Below are 16,330 nucleotides of genomic sequence, written 5' to 3'. Positions count from 1 at the left end.
GATATTTTTTAACAAAACAAGGTATCATGAATAATTTTTAAATTTCTTAGTTAAGAAAGGCTGCCTTGTTTGTTTATTTGTTGTTGTTTTTTATGCCCCCGAAGGGAGGCATATTAGTTTTCAATTGTCCGTCCGTTCGTTAGTTCGTTCGTTCGTCACAACGTTAACTTTTTGCATGAAGGCACTTTACTCGCGAACCACTGCATCCAGGACCTTCAAACTTCACATGCTGATAGTACTTATTGAGTACACGACCCCTACTGACTTTGGGGTCACCAGGTCAAAGGTCAAAGTCATCAAGTCAAAGGTCAAGGCGCTCCGGGGGCATTTGTCACCATTAGTGACAGCTCTTGTTTGGAACATGACTTTGCCTGTTGGTTATTTATCCTTTTTATTTGTTCATTGAAGTAGTGACTTGTGGGTAACATTCATTATGTTTGGTTTCAGGTGGTTTCGGATCGATATATTGTATGTGGAAATGTGTACACTGAAATGAGAGATACAGTCACAAAGACCATACTTGGGAGAAATATCGACGTTCTTCAAGGGATGGTACAGGTAAAGGCAATCTTGATTAGTCAAGTTTGTGTCACCAAAGTAGTAATTTAGATATGGTACTAGATATCAATCAGTGGCACAAATAATATTACTTTCTTACATTTATATAAATACCTGTATGACACAAGTTAAAAGGAGCAATTAAGTGACTGTATGGCTAAAAATGTAGTAATTAATTCTTTTTTACCATAATGTTCTTTTTTGGTAAATACTGAAGACGTTTATTCTTGTTTATATATGATGTGTGATATGTAACAAATAACATCATATTTAAATTTCAGCTTAAATAGTGAATCTAAATTTATCTTATTAGACTTAACACATTTTCAGATGTCGTACAGTATGCACGTTTTTGACATTTTTGCATTGATATAATTTCTTCCTGCAATAATCTAGATATAATTTCGGAATGACCTGATAGGAAAGACTTTCTGCAAGAGCAGATACTTGGAAATTAGGTAAACAGTTTCAGAAAAGCTTTGAACAACATGATTTGAAATGATCAGATCAAGACTTCAGTATTTTACTCGATCTAAAATGTTATAAAGAAGCGTTTTTTTTTTCAATTGTTTTTCATAACTTAAAATTTGAGGTTATCATTACACGTATTTAACATTTGTAAACTTGTAAGCTTGCGTAGTATAATGCATGAAACATGTATGATAAATGAGGCATCTTTCAGGAACAAAATGAGCTGGGTGTTTTTGTTGAACCAATACTACAGCTAGCCGTATACAGAGAAATTACCACTTCATACCTGCACCCACAGGAACACAGAAATGTTACACCAGAGGTATATTTACAAAATGGAATGACGAAGATTTATAATTTTACCTTTATACTTGGATGAGAGTAAAATGCAATGCATATTTGTTACGTGATCTGTTATCAAAATCAGCAATGTTTTCATATTACTAATGTTATTCAGACTTTAAGAAGCTTTGTTGATGATCACTTTAAGAGTTAATTATTATTCACTCTTTAATATATGATATGAATATATACTTCAAGTAACTGCATACTGACGTTTACACATGAGGCAACGCAGTATACAGTCTGTACAACAAAATGTTATTACTTTCATTATCTTTTTACATTTAAGGTGTCAAAGAAAATATCAGACTTCATTAATGGATGCGATACATTACAAAACAAGGTATCATAAATATTGGTTTTTTTTCTTGAATTTCTTACCTGGACTTGCCGCAATATAGATTAACTTTACAAAAAGTCAAACAGTAGCATGTCAAATGCACAAACAAAATCGAAATTACTTCTGAAACAATGCCACCAATTTTATCTCTTGTAAGTCTGAAGAAAATGAAAAAAAATCACTGATCTGAAAACACTGAACATTTAAAATAGCCATTTCGAAGTAAGTCTTTAGTAATTTTAACAAATGTTTCTATTTCTTGATTATTTTAGATACCGACTACATATGAAAATTATTATTGTATTGAACATAATATGTACTGTACTGGTCCAATGCCTAAATCCGGACACTTATGGTGGGTTTTTGACAGTGACTTTGCATTATGAAACCACACGTGCATAAAATTTTAAATGTATAATTTTAGGTTCTTTATAAATCTCTTTGCAAAACAACAAAATCGTATATTGCTGATTTCATCATAAAAATGTCATCCGAATTGGGCCAGTAAAAGCTGTCAAAATTGACCTTTAGAGTGCTTAAATATTCGGACACTATTTAGGTATAAAATGCAACGAATATGTGCACCCAAAAATAACAATAAACATGACTTCGTTTAAAATAAAGCAGTCAAATACAGTCCTGTAAATATATACAAAAATCTCCGTCCGAATAAAATTTCAATTACCTGTTCATCACGTAATCATATGGAATAGTTTCTAACTTAGAATAATATAATAAAATTTATCTGAGCAAAAATTAATATTTAAAATTATTCTTTCTACATGTAGGTTCTGTCGCTGTCGTTATACATTTTGACACAACTACGGGAATCATTATAATGACACTGCGCCGATTTTATCTAATGAATTGCTTCCCTTGTCTGCAAAATGCTGGCATTTTTTCTCTCTTGTATTAATTGATATATAACAGAAATTGGTTAAATCTTTTAAATAAATACTGATGGTACTACAGAATTCTAAAACATGTTTTTACATCAGTTTCGGTCAGCAAACAAAAAGAGTCGTCTGCAATAGACAGAATAATTTTCCTATTTAATCAGTACCTCATCGCACCTGAAATAACTGGCGCGCGCTGTATGACGTCATCCCCCAACACACACACTACTAACTTTATGCGATGCGGATATTTGAAGGTAGTTTTCTCTGGAAAAGCTTACATTCGTACACTGTTGTTGACAGCTGGTCATCAAAGTTTTCGTTTGCGTCGATCCTGTTCATTTCAGTAAAAAATCATGATCGTAAAGCATTTTTAAACGGTGTCCGAATAATTAAGCACTGTCCGGATTTAGGCACTGAACCAGTACTGGTAATGGGAATAAAGATGTCATTGTAAAGTATATTAATTGTATAAGAATATAAGTGTTATATATATTCAGCAACTGCTGGTGACACTCATCGATAACCGACTGACACCTAGTCATTTGGTTACTACCGAGGCCGAAGATCTTCGACTGCAAGGGATACAGAGTTTAATTGTTCACTTTCTGGCTGTCATGAAACATCTAAAAGGAGAGAAAACCCTTCTTCGTCCATTATATTCATTGGTAGCTAAGCCACAGTTATGCACCGTAAGTTCAGAAGTTGAACGTATATCGATAAGTAGTAGCTGAGTTGGAATGTTTTTTCTGATGACAGTATATTTTTTGTCAGCAACATCGCGGCTCGCAATAATAACACGTCAATAATATCTGCTATTATGTGTACGGTATAAGATTTTTATGTCTGGAATATTAGAACATTTACAGAACGTGGAATGCAGTGTTTGCTATTGAACTGGTCTAGTAAAATGAGTATATTTCAGAACTTCTTCATACCAACGATGCCGCAAGATGATCTTGAGGATGTAAAAGAGGCTATACTGGCATCAAGGGGCACTGTCAAGGGCGCTGATCAGACGGCTGCATTTTACCGTATGTAGAAAAGACTATCTATGTAGCATCAGTAGTAAAATAATTAATTTTGAGTCTTTTTATCTCTTTGTAAATTGATAAAATGATATTTTTTATTGTAGAATGGGGGGTGTTAAGAGAGGTGATTATCTCACCGATACAATTTTAGGTCATATGGCGACTTTCCAACCACTTGGTTACGGAGGCCCTAATATGATTATTTACTATTAAAGCATAACTGTACAACGAAAACAATCTAAAGTTAGTTTGTTTCGCGTGACAGTCTCAATATGTTAGCCCTAAAACTAATAACTAAGACAAATATCCAACAGGAAAAAGGACACAGCCTCCCACAGCAGTATATGCATGACTTACATACAGTCAGCACACAAAAAAAAACATAGATGAGTTTCGGTTTCTAGTGAGATCTTCTCCTCGCCCTTAACCCCACCATGTTCAAAGGTCATATAATCTTAAAATCCCCGATGACATCACTAAACATGTGTAAACGTAGAACGTGAGTGATTGATGCAATACTTATTATGTATTACAGACTCATTTCGCAACTGCGTTAAGTGACAGTAGACATTTATAAAGTATTTTCCATATTATTAAATGTTTCATATCCGGTGTGTTACCACACTAATGACATAACGGGGTGTCGTGGTTGCACTTGGTGAAGGAGGTAACTGTTATAATCCATTGTTTTGGTATAATGCTAAATGAGAGGTCCCGAAAGAAAATCGTTTTTCCAGATGTGTTGTTACGTTAGGGTGTAAAAACGTCTTGTTACAGTAAATAAAAGTAACAGAAAGACAAACCAGCAACTATTAACAATAACAAAAATTTAGCCATAAAAGTAATATTTCAAATATCTTAAAAATGTCAAAAAGCCGTAAAATCCAATAATATGTAAAAATAGTCCAAATCCTGTCCAGGTCAAACGTAAATCCAATCAGAATAAATTCCAAAATATTTCACAACAGTTCAAAAGGTAATATTTTGTTATTTAAGAAATACAGGAAATTTTTTATCAATATCTATACTCTAAGTTCTGGCCTGTTGTCAGATAGCACACTATTTAATGTATCATGGAAGGTGTAACACTAAGAATAAAAAGAACATTCTGGAAAAATCAAGGACAATCCTTTCTAAAAATAATTGTTACACACTGTTTATCTGTATTTTAGTAGAATATTCTGGAAAGCCACAGAATTTTATAGAAAATACAGGATGTCTTAAAACTAGGTTGATGGTAGTTATGTCCCTTGGCAAGATGGCCGTACTTTTTCAAAATAAGTGACATTGATATTTGTTTTGTGAAAATGGGGAATGATTTACAAACTTGGCGTGCTGCGATATGTGGATTTATGCAGCCAAATAAGCAAAGATTCACATTGTATGGAATTAAAGTGTCTAAACATATGTGCAGTAAAGGATTACGTTGGATTGTACTTGTGTCGATAATCTTGATCCTTGATGGGGATACTGAGACTAACCCTGGGCCAACAAGGCGTGGTGCCAGGAATATTCAAGTTGCTAGAGACAATATTGGAACTCGGTCCCGCCAGAGAACATTGTCTTCGTTTTCGTATTCTATGTCTCAGCCGTCGACAGGCCGTCGGACATCCCTCGGTCATCTATATGCCGCAAATGAGTCACAGGATAGGGGGCCTACGGACTTACAAGATTCACATATGATGGATTTCCTTAAGAAAATGAAAACGGATATAGCAAACCAGTATAATAGTGTGTCAAAGAACATATCACAGGTAAATACAAACATTGACTCGTTATCTGATTCTATGCAATGCCTACGTGATGAAAATGACAAATTAAAAACTGAAAACCAGGCTATTAGATCTGAGCTGAACTATTTGAGAGGTCAAATTGACAGCCTAGAGAGTCATTCTCGTCGGAACAATTTACGTATAGGAGGTATTCCATGGCCCGTGAGTGAGGACTGGTCAGTCTGTGAGTCTGAGATTAGGAAATTTATCGGGGACGATCTTGATTTGCCGGAAATGGAGTCTGTTGAAATAGAGAGAGCGCACAAAGTCAAATCAAAGGACCCATCCAAATGCACGATTATTATCAAATTCAGTAGGTTTAAAGATCGTGAATGCATTTTGAATAAAGCTAACGGAATATTAACTCGAGACTCGGACAAATATGTAAAACCTGACTACACAGACCGTTTAGTTCGACACAGACGTGTATTGGGTAGCCGTACGTTGGAAGAACGAGATAAAGATAAGTATGCTGTGATACGGTACGATAAGCTTATTGTGGTTGACCAAATCTATAAATACGATGATGTAAAACAGGCTATCGTGTGTATCGGCAAGCGACGACAGAGATTAGACGGCAACGTGCTCAAGCACATGGCCAAAGTGTAAACAACATTGGGGAAAGCGAACGATTGGACGAGACCGATCAGGTGAACAGTGACGTAGGAGGAACGTGGTCTACCGCGCAAGAAGACGTTTGGAGCGCGCACGATGAAATGGGCGTGGACGAATAGGAAGTCGGCCTAGGCGTTCCAAACAATGACTGTTTTTTACAGTATGTAAATATTGTAACTTGGAATATTCAAGGACTTAGTAACTACGTTGAGGGTTGTACTTTAAAATCTTTTTTGAAGGGCTTTGACGTTATATGTTTATGCGAGACTTGGTCAAGACATACAGGTGAATTCGATCATTTTATGAGTAATTATGTGCATTTTGATAATATCCGGAAGGTTAATAAGAACTCAGTTCGTAATAGTGGCGGAGTATCCGTATTTATTAAAGAATCATTGTTTCAACATATCAGTATTACTAGAATTAAGAAAGAATTCAAAGATTGTATCGTGATGCTATTTAAATTTTCGTTGATAAGCGACTGTAAAGATCTTATTATGTACTTTTCATACGTATCACCAGAAGGGTCATCATTGTATAATGATAATGAAAGAAATGGAATTATTCTAATACAAGATAATATTGATAATATACGATTAAGTTTTCCTGATGCTATGTTTTTCTGGGCTGGGGATTTGAATGCTAGGATTAAGGACCTTTTAGATTATATACCAGCAGATAACCTTTTTTATGTATTTGGTGATACAGAATATAATAGTAGCTTCTTTGATATCCCAAGGCAAAGTAAAGACAATCGGTGTAATAAGTTTGGTCGAACTCTTATAAATTTTTGCAGTACCCACGACATGCATGTTTTAAATAGTCGTTTTGATGATTCTCAAGGTAATTTTACTTGTTTATCTGGGGATGGAGCTAGCGTGGTAGACTATATGATAGCATGTGAAGATCTTTTTAATCATGTTTCATATTTCGATGTCTTGGAAAGTGATGAATCGGACCATTTTCCCGATTACACTTTAGTATAATACAGTCATAATGAAACACAAACATTGGTCTCAGAGAGTACATCTGGAATGATATTTCCGAAATTTAAATGGGATTCTAATAAGAGCCAGACTTTTTAATAATTTTTTTGAACAGCACAGAGACTCCTTTCTTAATCTTATAAATACAGACATAAATAGAGCAGTTAGTACATTAACTAATGTATATCAAGAGGCAGCATCACATATGCGAGTGTATTCTAAATCTAGCAATACTACATTATCAGTAACTCAACCAAAATGGTGGGATGAAGAGTGCGAAATATTAAAAACTCAGTAAATATAGGGCTCTGCGTCAGTTTAGAGCAACAAATTGTAATCAAGACCTTGAATGTTATAAAGAGAGGAAAAGTATTTTTGAAAATGCTGTAAATCAGAAAAAGTATGCTTTTTAAAGTAGAGAACGCATTAAACTCGTTGAATGTTGTAATAACATTAATCAGTTATGGAAAGTACTGAAGAAATCTAGGCCCAATCAGAGCGTAAATAGTTTAACTGTTTCAGCAAATGAATGGTTTACATATTTCAGTAGCCTGTAATTTGACGAGTCTGCAGAAGCCATTGTTATTAATGATGAGGGTCCCGGCGCCCATTTTCTAAATTCTGAAATTACCTTAGAGGAAACTAAAAACTCCATTTTAAAATTAGCAATCGGCAAAAGCCCAGGTAATGACGGATTGAGTGCTGAATTTTATAAGTATACAGATGATATAATAGCTCATGTACTATATGCGCTCTATTTAACAAGATATTCATGAGTGGGAGTTTCCCCACTTCTTGGGGTCAAAGTATAATCTGTCCAATACGTAAGTCAGGAGCCCTTAATGATCCGAGCATTTACAGAGGTATATCTGTAACTACCACAATGTACAAAATCTTTTCTAATATAATGAGCTCCCGTTTATATTCGTGGGCTGAAAACAATTAAAAATTGATGGAAGCCCAACCAGGTTTTAGACGTGGTTATTCTGCCATTGATAACGTGTTTTGTTTACAAGCCATGGCTCAGAAATACTTGTCTAGATCTGGTGGTCGTTTTTACTGCCTATATGTTGACTTCAAGAAAGCTTTTGATAAGATTAAGCATAAAAGTTATTTGAAAGTTTACAATCTAAAGGTGTAAACGGTAATTTTCTCAGGATCCTTGCTCAGATGTATCAAAATTTACAATATTGTGTTAAGACATCAACGGGGAGAGTAACGGATTATTTTCCGTGTAACATTGGTACAAGACAAGGGATCATAAGTAGTCCTGTGATTGTTTCCTTATTTATTGACCAATTATCCTCCTTACTGCGTGAAAAATGCAATTCAGGTATTTTTATCGACAATTCAATACCTGATATATTATGTCTGATGTTTGCAGACGACATTGCAAATTGTGCAGAAACTGTATTTAAGTTACAACAACAACTCAACGTAATAGAACAATTTTGTAATTCAACAGGGATGGAAGTTAACCTCAGGCACAAAAGTCGATATATGCTATGTATAACTATCAAAGGCCATTTGGATATTTTAACATTAAACAGTTGTTTCAGTTATTTGATGCTATGGTAAAACCAGTACTCTGCTATGGATCTCAGATTTGGGGATATAAATATTCGCCAGAAATAGAAACCATGCATACTAATTTTTGTAAAAAATTTCTTGGAGTAAAAAACTCAACGAATAATATAATTGTTTTGGGAGAATGTAGCAGACTACCAATTTGTATAACCTATTATTCAAACTGTGTTAAGTATTGGTGTAAACTAATACAGATGGATAAATCTGGATACCCTAAACGGTGTTATTATATGATAAAATCTTTAGATAACGTAGGCAGAATCACCTGGGCTACTCAGGTCAAACACTTGTTATTTTTGTATGGTTTTGGTAATGTTTGGGTTTCACATGATGTTGGAGATATTGACTACTTCGTTAGTATTTTTCGTCAAAGACTCGTAGATTGTCATACACAAAACTGGAAAGAGTATATCGATGAATCAAGTAGATGTCACCATTATAAACATTTTAAAACTTTATTAAATACAGAACGTTACCTTACAATAAATTTGCCATTTAAATACAGGCTAGCAATGTCAAAATTTCGTTGTTCAAGCCATAAGCTGCATGTTGAAACTGGTAGGCACAACAATACCCCTTTTGAATCTCGTATCTGCCAATTTTGTTATAATAGAAGTAACACTAGTATTGTTGAATGTGAATATCATGCTTTTTTTCAATGTGAGAAATTTAGTGAGATCCGTAATCAGTATCTTCTTAATTGGCATTCATCTGACAGAAGTCTACAAAGTTTTTATAACATACATTGTACTTAACTCTGATAATGATAAGGTGTTATATCAAACAGCATTGTATCTTGAGAAGCTTTTAAATAATGTTTGACCTGTTAATTATGATATTCAGCAGCCTATAGAACTATTATGTTAAGATATGTTTGCTAGTCGACTGTGTGCTGAATCTATGAATATGTATCTCAACTTAATCAGTGTATATGTATATGTATACATTTTGTGGGATGACAGCTATATGATTGAACCACTTACTATATATTATGTAGTGTATTTTGGGCCGGAGGCCTTTGTTACATTTAATAAACTTTTGACATGACTTGACCTGACTTGTTAGTAAACAGTAATTTGCCTCAGGGGAAAATGACATATACACGTCAGTGTAAACAGTTGAAGTTTTAGATTGGTGTGAATTTATCTGCTTTGCAACAATAATAGGACATCTTATAATTTGTTAAAGACAGAGGACTCGTCAGGGAAATCGGCAAGTTATGTATTCTCGGTATGCTTATTCGGCATGTTTTTGTATGTTTACGGAAAGCAATAAGCGCATTGAGCTGTACCTATGTCCAAAGTATGCAAAGTATGTCGCATTGCTTACAGAATTTAAATTTAAATGCATGTATACATAATCCAACGAAAATTGCAAAATGTCACTATCGGTCCATTACCTTAAAATTTGAAAATTACATTTGATGAAAGTACCCCTTATATGTCAGAGAAATGTTTCAAAATGACTAAAGTATCCGAAACACATTCAAAATGATGAAGCAAAATTATTCCACATAGGTAGTTACTTATATATGATACCAGTTTTAACTTCTTTTGTAATTTCTCATTGTTGGATATACATTTTACATTTTATATAATGTTTTGTGTAAGAGCAACTAAGAGCAAAAATGTTCCTTTACCCAAAAGCCGAAAGTTAAATATTTTCATTTAAGTCATAATATTTCTGAAAATGTAATTTACGCATTTGTAATTTTAATACACTACTAAACTTTCTAGCAGGGCATCTTTACGACTTATAAAATATACTGTTAAGTGTAAATAAAACCTGGAAAGTAGATCCCTCGGAAGCACCGAAAACAGTGAAAATTGCAGACTCGGTTTGATTGAGTCTGTTCATGAGCAGTAATGGAAAATGCAACACTGCCCACGCCCCCTAGCACCGGCTTAAGCAGTATTCAATCTTCAAATCTAAATGAGTTGAAATCAATGATCCCGAAGGACCAGAAAATATAACAACACTGAGATGAAGTCGGGGCGACTTTTTACGGCCGCCACACACCACTTAACACCCGCTGTTGTGAAGTAAATAAAATCTTAGCCATGAGAGAAGTGTACATGCTCTATGTCGATGGCAAAGAGTTTTACACACATGTAGAATATGTTTTGTCTGCCTGATCAGCTTTTGGGAAAAGGGCCTATTATTTTACTATTGTTTTATTTGCTTCTGTTTAATAATATATCCCCTGAGAACACCACCTCTACAAGTTAATTTTTGTGTAGGTAATCTGTACAATAAAAGTCCACAATTTACTATTTGTTTTTTCTATATTGTCTATAAATTCCTATAATATTTACTTTTATTTGAATTTTTAAATTGATTACATTTTTCTTAAGATAAGGCTGATAAACAGATATAGTGTAGCTAAGGCCTTTTACGAAAGGTTATATATTTCACCAAATAAATATTTTTTTCAGGGTGCCCAAACGGCCATCCGTACGTAATTGGAGATGTAAGTAAACGTTTATTGTGATACTGTCTCTTCAGTTGAATACCATGATATTACCAGTATGCTTTGATAAATTTTGGTCATTTTATCATAAGAAATAATCACAGTATTATCAATGATATTTGACCTTGAAAATTCCATATGTGCTTTTTTCATACTTGATGATCATATACAAAAAATACAGTCTATGATAAGTTGTTTCCCACAATTGCCAACACCGTTCTTTAATTACTATGAACAAGACAAAGTATATGTGTACAATTTTAATAAGACACAAAATAAATATTACTCGTTAAATACTTTACAAATGATAACGTTGTTAAAAAGTAATAATGACATTTTACTTGATCTCTTCAAGAACATCAGTAAATGAAAATATTTGTTAAACACTTACACAATGCTAATTGCGTTACGTTTATTTTACTCTTTATTACATTTTCATAACATTTTATTTCATTTCCAGTGTGGAAGACCTTTTGTGAAGGCAAAGTGTCAGTGTGGAGCAGAAATCGGAGGTCGGGCACATAAACTCCTTGAAACCAATACAGTAGACAATGCGTAAGTTAGATTTGTTTTATTGTCTATGATATGCATGTTGCTGGAACAATATTTTACTTTCAGTTGAAACGTTTGCTTTGTTGTTTAGCATGTTCTTTTTTCCATCAAATTGTAACATATTTATATCACAAAAAGGGCGATTCATGTTTCTGACGCAGCAGGTGTCCAGTATGATAGAGTTTGAGACCTTTTAATGATTTCCCTAAATACCTATGCATTAAAATGTTGATATGACATCATGAAAATCATCCTAGCATAGGTCTTTTTATGCCTTCTCATGAAATTAATCTTGACTGTACTTAAAGGTCACCTGAGCTAAATCAGACAAATAACATTTGAATAACATCTTTAATGAGGCTCTTGTCGAATATTTACAAATCTATATAACAGAAAAAGTCATACACTTTTGTTCAGTTTGAATACACACATGTGTCACAGGGGATACAAAAATAGAAGAAACAACCACACTAAAATGGTATTTATTTCACCTATACCTTTCTCATTTGTTTGAACAGACAATAGAAACACCATCATGACCCTCTTGTGGTCTCGTTATAATTTTAAAGATTCGAATCTACGTTGTAAAACGTATAATATGTTGGACCTTGTAGGAAAGATCTGACAATGACTGGGCACATTTTGGGTCGTGCAGAAAGAAGAGGTCCTGGTCCAAAACCCGAAAGGTTAATGACACCTGCTCAGTGTGCAACAGTCAGACTTCTTGTTCATATGGCAATGTATCTAGGTGCTGGAAGCGATATTCAGGTCAGAAATGAATCCATTTGTTGTAGTTTGGAAAACATAAATAGCGTCACATTTGGTCTCTGATATTTGTTGGCTTATGTATCAGGTGCAATATGCTTGTGAGTGATTTAACTTTGATAATTTAATTTGATTTGTTAGTTACTTGAAGCAGAAAGTAAAACAAAGTGTTCATGTTCTTTTGGGGTGTATATTTTCTCAATGTTCCTCGGGTGATGCTGCCAAGATCGCTAAGATCGTTGTATTTCGGGAGTGGGCCTGTTTTCTTTATATAACTAAAAGTGAGAAAATTCTTGTCAGGAACAGCTGAACTTATTTCATTATAATAAGAAAATGCTCCTTGATTGGACCCCTACTAGGATTAAAAAAAAACTGATTCGTCAAAACATGAAACATTGTCAATTTTCCCGATATATGTATTGCAGAAAATTTAATCTTCTCATCAGAAACTTTAATCCTGATTTTAAAATACAAAAGAAAACGTCCAAACGAGTTTTAAACGTTATACAAATGTTTCTTAGATGACCATCAACCACTTTATTTTGCAAATAAATAATAAAAATGTGCACCAGAGGACGTAGTATATAACATGAAGCTCTATATATTGTGAAAACTTTAAAGTTGTTCAAATCATTTGTATTTGCTTAAACACATGACTAGATTTTCCAATACGTTTATATTTAATCTTTGACAATCGTCTCCATTGAATCTCAAGTAATTTGACAGAAATGTGTCTTTTATGACTCTATGAAACAGTGTTACCTTTTGAGATGTGGAACCAATTTGAATGACCTAGGGTCATGACAACTTTTTGCTTTTAAATTGAATGCCCAACACAATATTGTTGCTATTTTGAATCAGTAAATACCTTAACTCAGGGAATAAAGAGCATTATAAAACCAGACATAGAAACAGATCAAGTAGAAGAGTTCTTATGGCAGCATATCCAGTTAGATGTAGAAGATCTTCACAATGCCATAACCAGAAGTGTAGATGATGTTCTGCTGTTCATGCACAGTGTCATCAACGGAATTCTGAAGAAACACAATGCAGGTTAATATATGTGTTGTTTGGTATTGATCTCTATAAATGATATTTGTAACAAATATGATTTGAATTGATAAATGAAATGAAATTTATAGCTTAAGGATTGCCAGCTCATATTGACCAAATCATGTTTTTATCATTTCAAGGAGACGTGGTTGAGGAAGATGTGTATCGCTTATCAACTAAAAGAGGTCGACAGAAATGGGAAGTCGACTTTGTTGGAAAATTCATCTCCGAATATTTTATGGTGACATTACTTACTGACTTGCCAGCATATAAAACGCTTCAGTCATTATGATTTTATTTTCTAGCTTTTAAATGCACAAGACATAATACTTTACTTCCATTTTACAAAATATTTAGCGAATATTCTGCTAATAATATTGTAAAAGTAAGAAAAATGCCACAAAGTGCTTTGTCTACATTTCCGCCTACGGTATGAAAGAATTGGTGGGGTAAATTAATTTTGCATTTCTAATAACCTAAATGCGATTCGTAGATAAAGCGTTCAAGGGAAATTTATTGAAAATATTCGAACCAAACAATTAAGGACCTCCAATATACGTGTTTATCTTAAATTCCAAGTTATTTACCAAAGTGCTGTTTTACTGTTATTTTTCTTCTGCATTTGTTTTAGAACATGGACTCATATCTACAACAATACAACGGATTGTTAGTGGGAGACAAAAGATTAGGTACGTATATTGAACTAAAGCAAAATATGAAAACGTGAGGTAATCAGTTGATATAATATTATGTAAACGTTAGGCGTGTGCATCAATGAAACATTATAGCATTTATGACCATAGCATTTAACACCTTTACTTTTGATTTTCAAACCTTATTCCTGGTATTCCATTGTAGCTAAATAGAATTATAGTTATTATTAAGTAAACGTCTGGACCATGTAAATCAAACGGATGTATATGCACTAGTGGACTTTTCCATAGGAGCTGATCCCCTTCTTTGCCTAATGTACGAAATAGACGTTGAAACAGAATGATCATCACCTTTAGAAAACATTCCTACAGTGTGGAGATACAGGACACCAGTATCTCTACAACACCTTAGGCAGGGTCTAGATGCAGAGATTGGAAGGACAGGCAGTTCGCATAAAACATTTAACGTACTGGAGCTTTTCCTGAAAGAGGTGAATATTTACAATGTAATAGTTTCCACTTGTAAGATCATGTTTAAGCTCTGTTTGTACTAGGATTTTGTTAAATATTTTCCATTTGTTTAGAGTTTGGTCAAGACTTGTTTGACTTCTGGCATCTTTTGTACACACGTGTACTCAACTGTTTTTTTTATAAAAAGGCCTTTTAAGCTCGCCTGAGCACAACGTGCACATGTTAGCCTATTTTCCTCGCCCACCGTCCGTTAATCATTTTCTTTAATGTAGTGGATCCGTAATTACAATCGGTCAATTACGTATTTTGCATATATGCTATTTCGATATTCTTCGGTTTAAAGAAAATCTGAGGCGTTCAGCTACATTTACGTCAGAAGAATGTCTAATTGTTTAATGAGAATACATAATCACACGAAAAGTACCGAGTGCCATTACGAATTCACTACCTTAAACGATATCTCCTCTTAAACCATGTTAATTAATCATGTCATGGATCAGAAAAAATGAAAAAAAACTTTAAAACATATTGGCCAGATTTCAAAACAATTTCACAGAAACGCTCTGTAGGAGACCTTTACCTTTAAGATTCTTCAAATTATAGTCCAATATGTACTTTAGAGAATCGTGGTCATTTTCCACTGGAAAATTCAAATAAAAATTTCAAAAACTGACAGCTTGATGATAATTTCTTGCAGATCTCCGTCAATATTTTTCAATCACAACCTAGTCACCTCCTTTTTTCTCATGAAAAGGATTCTGACAGTACCAGTATAATACAGTTGTACTACAAAATCGCATGTGGAAAATTTAGGCCCTCCTGAATGTTTTCACAAGTTCATCTTAAACTTATTCAGTCAATCTCTTTTCGATATAGTTTTAAAAACATAGATAAATAGTTAACTCACGATGTAGAAAAAAGGTGTGGTCAAAACCACTGGCACCAGAACAGGAAGAAAATGCATCTGTACATGTTATACCCTATCCCTTGGTATAACTATAAGAACCGTGGTCATGAACGGAAAAATACACTAACCCGTTTCAATCGTGCATTTCTCACATAAGACGTGCAGTTCGGTAAATGTGTACTGTGGATATTGAACAAGTGGTAATTTATCTTCCATTGTGTACCGGTCACATTTCTTCAGTAATTATTACCTTAGAGAAACAATACATAGTTTATAGTTTCATCAACGTTACAGAAAAAAACTTTGATGAACTTCCCTGGTGACGTTCCGGTCTAAATTACAAAACTATTCTGATTGGTTGATGTGAAAATGTAGGTCAGTCGTCGTCTAACCACACGTGTTCACTAAAATGTGTATATGTAGCATAAACTTGCAATGTGAATAAAATAAACAAAACAGATGTATACCAATGTATGACTTCAAATTCAAAATCATTTTTAAGATGAATTTCATTCATCATTTTGAGTTTCATTGTATAACTGTGAATATTGTGCATTCTGTTTCTGTTTGTTTACATTTCACCTTACATGTGCACACTGCTGTGACCTTTAGGCCGGATGTCCATTAGGGAAGTTCACGCAAGTTTTTTCTGTAACGTTGACGAAAGCATAAAATATGTGGTGTATCTCTGCAATATGAAATATTGAGACAATGTGACTGGTGCACGATGGAAGATAAATACCACTTGTTCAATATGTTTGGTACCCATTCACCGAACTGCGCGTTTTAGGTGAGAAATGTACGCTTGAAATGGGTTAGTGTATTTTCCCGTTCATGACCATGGTTCTTATATTATACCTA

At 33.9% G+C, this 16,330-nt stretch overlaps 1 protein-coding gene across 1 annotated transcript in view; it reads left to right on the top strand.

Moving 5' to 3' along the window:
* LOC123550956 (E3 ubiquitin-protein ligase rnf213-alpha-like) overlaps positions 1-16,330 on the top strand; it is a 181,201-nt gene that overhangs the window by 151,025 nt on the left and 13,846 nt on the right. The window contains exons 72-83 of the mRNA XM_053540037.1: positions 448-558; positions 1,241-1,351; positions 1,661-1,714; positions 3,108-3,299; positions 3,533-3,641; positions 11,034-11,068; positions 11,529-11,623; positions 12,235-12,388; positions 13,264-13,438; positions 13,579-13,679; positions 14,070-14,127; positions 14,437-14,582. Coding sequence (XP_053396012.1) covers positions 448-558; positions 1,241-1,351; positions 1,661-1,714; positions 3,108-3,299; positions 3,533-3,641; positions 11,034-11,068; positions 11,529-11,623; positions 12,235-12,388; positions 13,264-13,438; positions 13,579-13,679; positions 14,070-14,127; positions 14,437-14,582 — 1,341 coding nt within the window. The remainder of the gene's footprint in view (positions 1-447; positions 559-1,240; positions 1,352-1,660; positions 1,715-3,107; positions 3,300-3,532; positions 3,642-11,033; positions 11,069-11,528; positions 11,624-12,234; positions 12,389-13,263; positions 13,439-13,578; positions 13,680-14,069; positions 14,128-14,436; positions 14,583-16,330) is intronic.

The sequence above is a fragment of the Mercenaria mercenaria genome, chromosome 4, assembly GCF_021730395.1.
Source record: "Mercenaria mercenaria strain notata chromosome 4, MADL_Memer_1, whole genome shotgun sequence".
In the NCBI taxonomy this organism is placed as follows: Eukaryota; Metazoa; Mollusca; class Bivalvia; order Venerida; family Veneridae; genus Mercenaria; species Mercenaria mercenaria.
The sequence above is the reverse complement of the archived record's forward strand: the minus strand, read 5'-3'. Positions and strand labels throughout refer to the sequence as shown.